The following is a 14,787-nucleotide window of genomic DNA, read 5'->3' on the forward strand; positions in this document are numbered from 1 at the left end:
GTATGTATGTATGTATGTATGTATGTATGTATACATGTATGTATATCTATATTAAAGGTAAATGAACCTTCAGTGGTACTTTATTCAAATCTATTTAATAAAAATCATATTTAAAAAAATAAAGAAACAGAAATCTACTCTGATCACTTAGATAATTGATTAATTTTGTGTCTACAAAAGTAGACTTTTACTTTGAGGAAATAGACATTAGCCAAGAAGTGTGTAATTTGTTAACTACATCAGTGGATGACTTCATGTGTACTTGGTAGTGAGATAATGTATTTATAATCCAACCTACTGAAATCTTAAATTTATAATTTTCCAAAAACCTACCGTAACTACTGTTGTGTTGTTGTTGTTATTATTTTTATTTAGGACAATTGTTATTACAAATAATTAAATAATTATAATTAACAGTAGTGGACAACATTTTTTGTAATCGGTTTGACCTGTACTCATTTATACAGTAATTATTTTAAATTATACATTCTGTAGTTGTTGAATGATTTTTGTTGTTGTTGTTTGTTTATTTGTTTATGAAATTAAGTTGTACAGACGTGCATTACAATTTTGACGTTTAGATAACCGTAACCACTGGTGTAAAATTCATCAAAATATCGGCGGGATTATCCCACAGAAGAAGAGCAGGAAAACAACAAACAACGACATTGATATACGCTACGTAACATTCAATTACACAATTTATTAAGCACACTGTATATTATTAAATACTTGTTACATTAATATCTACAGTTGGAATAATTTATATATGTATACACCAGAACATTACTCGATGTCGTAAAATCTCAATGTCGATCAACCGTTTGATCATGAATATTCAGTAGACGCTCACTGGCTGACGACTCTCAGTGTCTACGATTTAGTCTCTCCCGATAAGGAAGGGAGCCAACATCATGAGATAATTTCACAATCTGTAAAAACAAAATCATTTCATTATTTCAAGGAACTGGTGGTGTGTTTTTTTAAAGAATAAAAGAATGTATTCAGTGGAACATTTTCACTGTTGCCATTACAACTATATAATAAGAATTACAATAATAATACTGTAATTTAAAGTTGTAAAGTAACATGTTTGCAATTATTTAATTGTTACATTCTATTTGGAAATAAAATAATTATGTTAAATCATAAAAATAATTATCATTATCTTGAATCATGCATACAAATTTATTATTATACATACAAATTATATATTTTGTAGCCCACATCATAATTATTATAATATTAATAATTATCTTATTATTTCAAACTTGTTAAAATTTATAATTAATATTACCTGAAAATTGCATCAACAAAAATTGTATTCTGCCCAACCTGGCTCTAGTCAGGTCTCGACATATAAGATATACGGAAACACGTCGGCAATAAACATAGATTGTACTAGTTCAGATTCCCGTTGTTCGTTTCTCTTATATGACAACCCAAGCAGCTATAATACTCATAAGACATGCTGCAGCTATGTGTTAGCTACAGAAAATAAATGACAATATGCAAGGCATGCAAAAAGTTAATATGATAACTTTATTCTATGTAAAACAGTAATCACTAAGGCTTTTGCTTCACCCCCAAAGACTCGGACGATCGGTAACTAGGCTGTATGACGTCACGCCGGTTCCGAGAATAGGTGCGCATTTCTATGAAGGAAGTTAGGCGCAATTTTGAACGGTCCGTCAAAAAAAAAAAGGGGAGCTACTTAATTATAGTTTTTTAATTTAGTATTCCGAATGTAACTCGTTAAGGGGACCTAGTAGGTGCGTTTACTACAACTCATCATATTTAATAAGCAACTCCAGACGTTACGCTCTGTTTGCGTTGAGGGTAAAACACGCCACTGTTATGTGATTTCACAGATAAGGCGAGACTCGAGACTGTTTCAAGCCCACTATTAAGCGTGTTATCGGCTATTGCAGCTGTCAGGAAAATGCAGCAAATAGATCTACGTTACGTGCACCACAAGGTACGGTGACCCAAATTCCCCATTGATCTGTGTGGCAACGATATGCTATTTAAAGTTGAACATCAACGACGGAACGAGTCAGCCAGCAGTGGTGAGATGTGACTGTCAACAACACTGTAAACAGCGCAGTGTGGGCATTTATAGCAGAAATCGTGTATGGTGTGTGTGTGTGTGTGTGTGTGTGTGTGTGTGTGTCATGAAGTACTGTCAACAACAAACTAGGTTAAGCCGTCTGAATAATGTAATCATTACTTGGAATTCGATCATGACTTTTACTTTCGTTTTGTTGAACATGCGGATTAAGAGGTAGGTGCTGGTGGTGCCCCCTCCCTCCCCACCAGCTAAATTTAGCAATTCCTCAAGACTTGAATATAATTAATTTAAATTTCTTTTTTCTTGGTCAGCTGGGTGCTTAAGGGACATTTTTGAGTTTGCTGCAGTTTTTAAGATGTTATCGACTATCAGACGTTTTAACGATTGTAATTTCATATGAAATATATTTAATGCATAAAATATTAGTGGCTGTGCATTAAACGTGTTTCTGATCGTTCTAATATTTGCACAAGGTTAAATTTTATTTGGTTTCCTAAAATATTGTTGTTTTGTCGTACGTACGAAATGTTTTGAAGACATAATCCAGTTTGGCTTGTTACAAATATTAAGACAACCAGAAACATATTGAATGTACAGACACTGATATTCTAAACAAGAAAATATATTTGATACGTAAGTTTAATCGTAGAAATATTTTATTAGTCGGAAATATCTTACACTGCAGCAAAATCCGGAATGTCCCTTTAATGCATGTTCATATACAGCTAGACATTCATTCAGCACGACCTAGTTTTGACCTTGTGGCTTATACCTGACAAGTAATTGTGAACACTTCGTGGATACCAAACAGTGAATGTAATGTTTTGTGTATACAAAGGCTGTTGAAAAAGATTGACACGAAGTTACACGGACGTTACATTAATATTGATATTCTTCAGAAGATTACAGAAACCGTAAATATACATGGAAATGTATGGTAACAAACTATGGAGCTGCAATCACACCGATGTTCTTCTCATAAGTAATTTATTCACGCCATCTCGGTAAATATCTAGTGGATTCAGAATATGTAGAAACTCTCAGTATTAGGTTTAAACTCCGTCGCACGGACAACTACTTCTAGATACCTTTTTGGCTGCAATATAATTAAGATGGTGATTAATTCATTTACATGTGTGTGTGTGTATATATATATATATATATATATATATATATATATATATATATATATATATACACACACACACACACAAAATGTATATAAATGACATTATATATATATATATATATATCTATATATATATATATATATATATATATATTTGTTATTTATTTACTATTATGTTTTTGCCTAAGAATGTGGTTTTATGTTAAAGGATTATTTCATTTAAAAGATCGCCACAGACTTTCACCACATTCATTCGTTTGAAGCCACTTTTATATTTTTATTGCAATTGGTAATTGTGGTGTCGAACCAACAGGCAGAACCCCAAATCACCATTCAAACTTTTCAAATAAATAACTAAATAGATAAATCAGTATTCAAATTTTAAAAATAAATCATCATTCAAATTTCAAATTAATAATAATAAAAATAATAAACAAGCAAACACACTCAATAAGTTATAAGTATTAACGGCTGAACGACTTTGCGGAAAAAAAATCCTGTCACGTGACTAACGATACATTTTGCTAGCACCACCACCCAGGTGGTCTCTTTGAACCGCCACCTGCGAATCGCATACTAAGCTATTCAGCTGGAAACCGTGTGACAGTTCGTTGTATTTCCGTGAACAGCTTTTCCTCGAAGTGGCCGATAAACTGTTGTAACAATACGTCTTATTTTACACAGGTTTTGTTACCATACGTCGCGACACTGGGGTACAGAGACTGGTGTCTACTAGGACTAGTTTGAGAAAATCAGTAAGTAGCTAGACCTAGTGTTACTTTAGATATCTAGTTACTAGTTTGTCGAGGGGAGTCGTGTTAAAACTGTGTACGTGTCCGATAACCAGGTCAAACTGACTTCGAGATGACGTGATATTGTGCGTGTGGTGACAGTCCCTTAGTTTACCTGTCAGGGAAGGAAGGAAGGATTGCTTTATTTAACGACGCACTCAACACATTTTAATTACGGTTATATGGCGTCAGACATATGGTTAAGGACCGCTCAGACAATGAGCGAGGAAACCCGCTGCCGCCACACAATGGGCTACTCTTTCCGATTAGCAGCAAGGGGTCTTTTATATGCACCATCCCACAGACAGGGTAGCACATACCATGGCCTTTGATGTACCAGTCGTGGTGCACTGGCTGGAACGAGAAATAGCCCGATGGGCTCACCGATGGGGATCGATCCCAAACCGACCGCGCATCAAGCGAGTGCTGTACCACTACGTCCCGCCCCCACGTGTCGGGGAGCCCGAGTACTCGGACCGTAAGACTGCAGGACAGACATGTGGACAGTAATAACGCGTTCTAACTGTTCAGTTGTCCACCTTCCTCTCTGACGGTCAGAGCGCTCGGGCTACATGTTGGGTCGAACTGTAGAAAACATCTGTGAAATTATACATATAAACAGTTGAAAGATCAGTATAAACACATTTATACAAATAATAAACATCTATATAACAATAGCTTTTAATAATTTATATTTTTTAGTAAATAAAGAAATATCCAGCCCTCCCCTCCCCCAAAACCACCCGCCCCGAACGACTCCCCCAAAACAAACAAAACAAAGAAGAAAAAAAGCAAAACAAAAGCAAAAAAAAAAAACCCTTTACACAACGATTATTTATCATGTTCATAGCGAACGAACAACAAAGCGCCTAAGATATAAATAGTTATTTACTAAATTATTAAAAATAAGCATTTTCTTTATGATGTGTGAACTGCATGGAAACAGGAAGTATTGGAAGTTGATCGGTTACCACCGGTTTCGAAACAAACGACTGTCATAGACTTATAATGAAATGCTTTCGTTTTTGACTCGTCTTAACAGTTATATAGGGGTGCGAACTAATCACTACGCCTTTTTACATAGATTACAACTCGCCGTTTTACATAGATTACAACTAAGTCCAAATTTTGTTCAGCCACAATCTGTAATTTAAACACCACCCAAGTCTAATACTATACTGTACTATTATTAACTATGATGACACTAAAAGAACATGTATTCATTGAAAAAGAGTTTAATATCAAATCTGACCAAGGCAGGGCTTGAAATAAGGAAGTAAAATATGACCCTTTTTAAATAGCAGGGCAAAACAAGTATGTCTTGCTAAACAATAAAATATGGCCTTCTAATTCTACCACTGTTTATCAGATTAGGATTGAAAACCTTTTTGTCTTCTTTTGTCTTCTTGGTTTTAACTGCAGATATGACCACACCGTCCCCAATCTCACCCATGGCTACGCCAGTGGCGTTGTCACAACCAACTGAAGTGAGTTTTCGAACTTACTCCGTTCAACTTCCCATTAAATCATATATAATATTGGTAAAATTCACAAATTATCACACAAACTGTTCCAAACCTAACCTGTTGAAAATAACACTATATTGCCTCGAAAACGCGTTTCAAAATTTTCCTGAGGGGGCATGCCCCCCAGACACCTTACTTCTTTTGCACTTTTAATAATTTTGGAACCCCACCCTTGTAAAAATCCTGGATCCACACTGACACACGCACACGCATACAAACATATAATACTTCACGATAGTAACCACGTACTCTGAGAATAAGTATTAAAATAATGTTATGTTTCATGGATAACAGTGAGTATATACTGGTTCAAAACAAAGTTGTTTTTTACATTTATTATCCAATAATAATCGAGTTTACAAGTTTCTTTAGCCAGAGTAGGGGTAAAATACTAGATACTAATGCTCATTTCCAATTAATTAATTATTCCTTTTTTATTTTTATTTTTTTAGATCAACTGGATTTCTAGATGAAAAAGAACCCCAGTTTCTTCTATTTAGAAGGGCTTCTGTTTCCATGACGACAGATTTTACACCCCTATATTATGTTTAAAGATGGAAGACTCGCCTTCTTTTATCGATGTAACAACGTGCAACCTATGTTCCTCTATTGACGGTGATCAGATACTGTTCTTGTGTGGCCACACCCACTGCAGAGCCTGTGTTACCAAGTCTTCCGAAACCACAGAGGGGGCCGAGGTCGCGATATGTCCCACATGCAAACTACCAACCTGCCTTTCTGTCAGTGTTACTGGGTCCAAGAACGATTTGTCCTCAGACGCCGGTAAATCGTGTTCCGTCTGCATTCTAAAGGGAGAAGTCAGTCCATGTTCATACAGATGTTTAGACTGTTTCGATTTGCTGTGCAGTGTTTGTTCCACGGGACATTCTGCTTCCAGCTCCACGGTCTCGCATAGAATCGTACCTCTTGACAACCCGTCCCCAGTAACGAGTGGCACAGAACTGGTCGTATTTCGGAAGACGGTGTGTGAGAAACACAATGGACGAGAAATGTCACTTTACTGCAAGTCCTGCAAACTCTTACTATGCATGCAATGTGCCTTGTTCGATCACACCGATCACGACCGGTGTACACTCAAGGAAGCCTCAGAAATAGCTAAAGAAAGTATACATTCCATCATAGAAGAGAGGACTGTTCGACTTTCAGATTTAGAACTGGAGAGAAACAGGGCTTTGGACGCAATAAAACGACTGGAGATGTCAGAATGTAACCTAATCGAGAAGGTGTTTGCAGAAAGCGACGCCATTATTCAACAGGTCGTGGCAGAGAGGCAGACGATCGCCGAGACGGTGAGCAGTGTGTTTGCCAACCACAAGGAAGAGCTGGCGATAGCCTCCGAGATCATCAAGACTTGTATTAAACTCGCCAGAGACACGCTAATCACGTGCTCGAACGCGCTGTGTGCAGACGATAGCGATCTCGTGCTGCTGTGCAGTACTCTACAGGACGGCCTGGAGGGCGTCCACAACACGGAAGAGTCCATGTTTCGCGTGTGTGAGTCGCACGAGGCACCAGCCGTACAGGTAAGCGTACAGACACCACACTGGCCTATATTCACCCTACAGACAACAGTGGAATCTACCACCAGTGATACTACGGTCACAGAAGTATGCGAAACGATATCGTCTGCAAATTACATGTTGCTCAAGAACGATAACACTACTGCTAGTTATCCTGCCAACATTGATAATATTAATACACATGTATATGAAAAAGAAACACAAGAAGCGTTCAACATTGATAATATTAATACAGCTGCATATGGCAAGGAAACACAAGAAGTGTTCAACATTGATGATAATGCACAAAATACAGAAGCATACTCGTTGGCAGTAACAAGTGATCAAATTGGATCATGCGTGAACATTTCAGATTCGAAACTAGATTCCACTGACGTCAGAGAAGAAATAGACCTGGACGATGTTTGCGATGACCCTATAAAACCTGACAATAATGTGATGGCCTCTGTCAAGAAAACCAAAAGTTCACAACCTGAAACAGTTCCTTCTGAGGACGCGAGCGATCTGGATGATGCTTCTAATAACCAGAGCAGAAAGAAAATATATGTTCCCAAAGGCTTTTATACGCTCAACAAACAGGCACAGATGAACGCAGACCTTCAAAAACGCCACAGTTCTTCAAACAACGAGGTTAATGGAAGTGACACAGATATTTCTGAGTCATCGTTAAACGTTTATAATGAGGCGAATGTATCTACTCAGATAACCAAATATACCATGGGGGGCGATATGGGAAAAGACACAAAGATGAATGATGTTGTCGGACATCTTCATCCACAAAAAGAAAATACCGAAGATGATGCAGATGCCTGGGCTCGCCCTCAGGCAGGATTCAATAAAAGAACAAGTTGTAACACGATCGTGGACGTCTATTCATCCGTACCTTCGACATACAGCGACATGGTTAAAAAGAGAAAGAGACCAGTGAACGTACCAGTGAATCGTCCAGTCCAGGTGTCCCTGTCTTTACACCACACATTTGATACAGCCGTCAAGAGAGACAGCCAGGACGTAGAAATTAAAGGTTTGTGTTTTTACGACTCTGACAGAATTCTCGTTTCAGACAGAGGAAATGGGAAGCTAAAGAACCTGTTGAAAGATGGGAAACAGCCGCATAATCGTCAGTTTGATGCCAGTATCATGCCTGAAAGAATTGCAGCTACCCATGGCAGTATTGCGTGTATCAGTCAGAATATTTTGTATATCATTACCAAGGATATAGATATAATTTCCAAAATTGTACTCAGTAACACACCTCCAGACGAAGACGTCGTATTTTCCTTCTGTCTCACTACTTTAAAAGACAAGTTTGTTGTCGGAAATCTACCAGGGAACAAACTGAAAGCATTTCGCTCGACGTCCGGAAATCTAACATCTGAGTGGGACTGCCCAGTGAAAGCCCCAATCGTGGCCATGTGTGCTAATGGTAAAGGAGAATTGCTGGTCTGCTCGTGGAGAGGACGTGGCTGCATCCACGTGGTCGACGTCGCGGGTAAAGAACTTCAAAAATTCACGCACTCGGGACTAAAGAATTCCAAAGAGCGCTGGAAACCAAACGACGTGTGTTCGGACCTGCGTGGGTTCGTGTTCGCTGCCGATTACACGAGGAATGAGATCGACGTGTTCAGTCCACGCGGGGACCTCGTCCTGGTGCACAATACAACGTCTGACGGTCTGCAGCGACCACATCGCATCATCGTCGACGTCGACTACAGGCTATACGTGTCGGGGGACGGAAGCCGCATTGTTGTGTACAATACACAACTCGTTTAGGCAATCTACAACTCGTTTAGGCAATCTACAACTCGTTTAATCATTATTTGCTGATTAGGTAATCTACATCACTTTTCTTATCAGTATCACGTCTACAGATTTATTACTCACAGTATATACAACATCAATATTTATTACACTCTCACGTATAATATGTGAAAGATTCTTTATGAAATGTGTATACTATTTATGTGAAGTAGAACCGAATTTACAAATCCTTTTTATGTCATACACGTGTATAACATAATACATTTACAATACTTAAATACTTGCGTTTAAGAAAAGCGCTTCGTAAATTCGACCCAAAATATTTTAAGGTATTATAAATGTAATTATTTGACAGAATGTGCTACAAGTAAGTTCAATAACGAACAGCCGCCAAAGGACTAAGAAACTGAAAAACAAAGTAGGACGGCAGGATACAGAAAACAGTATTTACCTCATATACTTTTAATAATGTTGGAATAAGGTATTAACGCAGACGATAACAAATTTAGTGGTGCTATATCATAGATACAGCTACCGTATTTCGCTAAAAAAAATACATTTATTTGTAAAACATTAATTACAAATTAAGCGACCCCACAAAACAATCGAAATTGCAATGTAGTCTACTTCCTTGACGTCTAAAAATATAGTTCCGTTTAGCTACCAAGTATCAATAAATTCCTGTCTTATGACGTCGTAACAAATCGTCAGCAGACAGACATGTCCGTTGGGCACGTATTGCACAAAGACCGCAAACCTGTCAGAAAAATGCCTGGCACAACATAACAGTGTCCGGTTCAACTGAACACACCAAACGGGCGAACGTCACCAACTATCTCCCATAGATGGTGCTGATGATTAGGTTCAGCTGAACTCCACTCCGGTTTTCGTTGATTTTACTTACCGACCTCGGTGGCGCAGTTCTTGAGGGCTCAATGGGTAGGTAGGTGTAAGGCCACTACGCCCTCTTCTCTCTCACTAACCAACAAACAACTAACGACTAATCCACTATCCTGGCTCTTAATTCGATAAAAGCAAGTTGAAATGAAATGAATGAAATGTTTTTACTTTATCAGTATTTAGCGGCAATCGCCGACTACAAATAAGCTCAAACCCAGTGGTGCATTGTAATATGAACATATACCCCACATATTAACGGACCCCACAAAATTAACTATAGTCCGTCCCATCATGCTATGAAATTTAAAACTTTTTTGTAAATAATTTTAGTTTGGTTTGACATAAGACGAAAAGTAAGTGTTTTGAAAATAACATAAAAGTACTACTTTTATGTGCCATTTACAAATCAATTGGCTCAGAAATAAATAAGTTGTAGTAAATTCCATACTATGAAAAAGGCATTCTCTGTGGGACGGAGTATAGATGTTTTATGTAGGGTTTTTTGTTGTTGTTGTTTTTGTTTAAAACAAACAAACAAAATAGAAGCGATATCATATGTATGAGTTTATTATTATTGTAGAGATATGCAGGGAAATGACATGAGTAGCCTATACTCCCAAAACGTTTGCAGGTATTTTCTAGAGGATGCCATTATGTATCAAATTACAAAATATGATGAATTCATGTCGTACTTATGTATTTGTTTGTATTATAATTGTCGGACTGTTACGTGAGTCAGTATTTTTATGTGTAACATCAAGAGGTATTTGCATATCAAAATATATTATTAAAATGCCACTCTTTTGATTTCATAATAAACTCCCTGGTATCATTGCCTAAGGGCTATTGGGATAATACAATAAGGGTCAACTGAATAAGATAATAAGCAGTGTGCGATTTTGAGGAGTCCAGGAGCCCGAGGCTCGCAAAAATCATATAGGAACGATTAGCTAGCATACGAGCCCGCATGGCTAGTAAAAATTATTTGTACAAATTTTACTGGTTCTTCGAAATGACACAGTCAACATATATCTCAAAATCCTGGAAAACCAGTTTTGAATAGCGATCTTTTCCACAATTCCATGCAAAACATTTAGTGTATCTTCTGTTCTACTGGCGACAAACGACAGGGCTCGCTGGTTTGGTGGCGGGCTCTAAAGATTTACAAACACGGAGACCTTGTGACATTTAAAAATTTTCAAACCAAAATCACACACTGATAAAGGTCAACTGGATACGTCAATGAGGGCCAACTGAATACGGCAATAAAGATTAACTGAATACGGCAATAAGGATTAACTGAAGAAGGCAGTAAGGGTCAACTGAATAAGACAATAACGATTAAATGAATAAGGCATAGGCGTCGGAAGATGGCAGCAAGATCATATGCGAGATCATATTGTGTTCCCCAGTTTCAGAGTTGGGGGGCCAATGCCTCCCCCAACCTCCCCCCATTTCCGACGGCTATGTAAAGCAATAAGACTCAACTGAATAAGGCAATAAGGATCTGCCAAATAGTGATGCGAATCAACTAGACTACGCCAACTTTCAACAAAGGGGTCCAACTGCAGGAAAGTGTCCTATTCAGTTAGTCATCTTCTAAAGATTATCTAGTAAATTAAATTATTTGGCTGTGACATTTTATAGGCATATAATGGACGTTTTAAGGTTTGCACTACAAAGCAAAAGCTGATAATTAATTTTGGAAGAAAATGGCCAATAGGCAACTTTGAGATATCACTTTTAATATTATTATTTATAATTATTTACCCCGTCCAGCAAAAAACTGTTCTGTATATTCGAAGACATACAATTACTTTAGATCTTTCTGATTGTAGTGTTTTTCCTTGCAAAAAAACCCCACAACCAACCCCCCCCCCCCCCCCCCCCCCCCCCAAAAAAAAAAAAACACACAAAAAACCCAAAAAACCCCAAAACTGATCGCATATTCATACCGGAATTGAAATTAAAAGTAACTTTCTGTCAATTGCCTGCACTAGTATAATTGAATCTGTTATTGTCTGTGAGGTATAGGTGAATATTTACCAATTGGACAAGAATAAACATACATTAGTTCACAAACGTTTTCTTCTTGTCGTGTTTTCTTCTTACTCCATATAAATATACAGTATACAAAATCTGGCTTGTACCAATATGTCCGTCCCATCCTCCTACAAAAATGTGTTTTTTTGTTGTAATAATTTTAGTTTTGTTTGACGTAAGAAGAAAAGTAAAAGTGTTTAATACAAATCGTCCAAGACGTACCAATCCTATCAAAATTCCTTTGCCTATTTAATTTATTATTACTTCTTCTTGATCCAGTAGCAGCAGCGATGGTTTATATCTGTCTATCTATCTATCTATCTATCTGTCTGTGTGTGTGTGTGTGTGTCTCCCCCTTTTGGCACCTTCCTACGCCACTACATGTACAATTCAACATAAAGTGTGCCCTAAATGTCAAGAGGACGAAACGTCCAGGGTATAAAATGGCAGTGTGTACGAAACGTCCAGGGTATAAAATGGTAGTGTGTACGAAACGTCTAGGGTATAAAATGGTAGTGTGTACAAAACGACCAGAGACGAACCGTGATCAAGACCGCAGCTCATGTAGGGCTGGTGGCCAAAACAAAATATTTCCGGACGCATGACCCTACCTAGAAGAAAAGACCTGACCTTAAATTGTTTTTATGAAAACATTTATATACACGTAGGTAGAAATAGTACATACATAACATTTAATCTGGACTCGTAAAGTTGAATATAATTAACACTAACAACAGCTAAAAGAAAAAGAACAAAAAGAAACTGAAAAAACCTATACACTACCTAATTTCCCCCCCCGGCATGCTCCTTGAAACACACAAAAAATGTTTTATTCCCCAAAAATGTGATTTGTGCAAAACAATGGTGCTGTAGTCCATTCCTTTTCGTCTTGACCACATTCACATCTATCAAATACCTCATTCATATCGATCAAATACCACATTCACATCCATCAAATACCACATTCACATCTATCAAATACCACATTCACGTCCATCAAATACCACATTCACGTCCATCAAATACCACATTCATATCTATCAAATACCACATTCACATCCATCAAATACCACATTCACGTCCATCAAATACCACATTCATATCTATCAAATACCACATTCACATCCATCAAATACCACATTCATATCTATCAAGTACCACATTCACACCCATCAAACACCACATTCATATCCATCAAATACCACATTCACATCTATCAAATACCACATTCACATCCATCAAATACCACATTCATATCTATTAAATACCACATTCATATCTATCAAATACCACATTCATATCTATGGTGCACACCTTATAGGGACGAGATGGGCTGCATCCCGTCAAGAAAACCCCTAGATTGACAGTCATTAGACGTTGAAGGTGTAGTGCTGTGCTGAAATACAGATCTTGAGAAGCCGGATCCGTCTGAACGAGAGAGTATCAGACTAGGGTATAGTCCAGTCGTCATGGGTTGGTATAGTGGTGCGGACGGGCCCGACTCCAGAGGATACGAGATGGTATCACTATAAAACAAAGTAAAGTCTAGAAAAGAGTAGTAGGGGCCGACCCCGCTTCCGTGGCCGACAACCGTGGCGTTCTGCAGAATGGCCGTCATACGAGTCATATTATTACAGAACAATTCGATGCATCCGCAAAAATCAGGTATGTCTTGTTTCTTCATTTCGAAGACTAATCCCTGACGTGACACGTTAGGCATTACGTAACCACCAGCTCGCTAGAGGGCGTATTCACTAGGATGGTACAAAATGGCTGCCCGTTATATATAATAGCCGTCAGATTTAACCGTTTTATTAATTAACTATACGATTATACTTAATTGCCTTAATTTTCCCCTCCTTTAAAGCATTGTTGACGTCATATCGTCAAAAGGAAGGAAATGTTTTATTTAACGACGCACTCAACACATTTTATTTACGGTTATATGGCGTCAAATATATGGTTAACGACCACACATATATTGAGAGAGGAAACCCGCTGTCCCCACTTCATGGGCTACTCTTTTCGATTAGCAGCAAAGGATCTTTTATATGCACCATCCCATAGACAATATAGCACATACCACGGCCGTTGATGTACCAGTCGTGGTGCACTGGCTGGAACGAGAAATAGCCCATTGAGCCCACTAACGGGTATAGATCCCAAATCGACCGCGCATCAAGAGAGCGCTTTACCACTGGGCTACGTTTCGCCCCTCATATTGTCAAATGATTGGTAACGTTCTCGGTCATTTTCGTAACTTAAAGGGACATTCCTTAGTTTGCTGCAATTTTTTAGATGTTATCGACTAACAGAGACTTTGTAACTATTGTAATTACATATCAAATATAGTTTTCTGCATAACATATCAGTGGCTGTATATTAAACGTGTTTCGGATCGTTCTAGTATTTGTACTAGGTTAAATTTCATTTTATTTCCTAAAATATTAAATTTTTCGTACGTACGAAATTATTTGAAGACAAAATCCAGTTTGGGCTTCTTACAAATATTAAGACGACCAGAAACGCATTGAATAAGTTTAATCTTAGAAATATTTTATTAGTCGGAAACATCTTACATCATGAATCACCACCAACACATGTACTCTGTTAGTACAGGTGTAGTCTTCAAACGATTTTAGCAAAAGTAGTGCATAATGTATTGCATCCCAATTACTTTTGTCACTGATGCGTCATATCATCAAAATGGCATCCACATATTATCCGTAAAACGTTTTGAAATACTTGAATGTGGTATTTGATGCAGCTGAATGTGGTATTTGATGCATGTGAATGTGGTATTTGATAGATATGAATGTGGTATTTGATGGATGTGAATGTGGTATTTGATAGATATTAATGTAGTATTTGATAGATGTGAATGTGGTATTTGCTGGATGTGAATGTGGTATTTAATAGATATGAATGTGGTATTTGATAGATGTGAATGTGATATGTGACAGATATGAATGTGGTATTTGATAGATACGACTGTGGTATTTGATGGATGTGAATGTGGTATTTA

At 37.6% G+C, this 14,787-nt stretch overlaps 1 protein-coding gene across 2 annotated transcripts; it reads left to right on the plus strand.

The window, feature by feature from the left end:
* Positions 1 to 1,700: 1,700 nt before the first annotated feature.
* LOC121383422 (E3 ubiquitin-protein ligase TRIM56-like) lies at positions 1,701 to 11,801 on the plus strand. 2 transcript variants are annotated; one of them, XM_041513439.1, is made up of 3 exons: positions 1,701 to 1,978; positions 3,885 to 3,955; positions 5,970 to 11,801. In XM_041513439.1, the coding sequence occupies exon 3, from the start codon at positions 6,072 to 6,074 to the stop codon at positions 8,829 to 8,831; it is 2,760 nt and encodes a 919-aa protein (XP_041369373.1). In that variant the 5' UTR covers positions 1,701 to 1,978; positions 3,885 to 3,955; positions 5,970 to 6,071; the 3' UTR covers positions 8,832 to 11,801. The 2 variants fall into 2 exon arrangements, with proteins under 2 accessions (XP_041369373.1, XP_041369372.1); XM_041513438.1 differs by lacking the exon at positions 1,701 to 1,978 and having other exon boundaries at positions 3,821 to 3,955.
* Positions 11,802 to 14,787: the final 2,986 nt, after the last annotated feature.

The sequence above is a fragment of the Gigantopelta aegis genome, chromosome 10 (genome assembly GCF_016097555.1).
Source record: "Gigantopelta aegis isolate Gae_Host chromosome 10, Gae_host_genome, whole genome shotgun sequence".
NCBI classification, from domain to species: domain Eukaryota; kingdom Metazoa; phylum Mollusca; class Gastropoda; order Neomphalida; family Peltospiridae; genus Gigantopelta; species Gigantopelta aegis.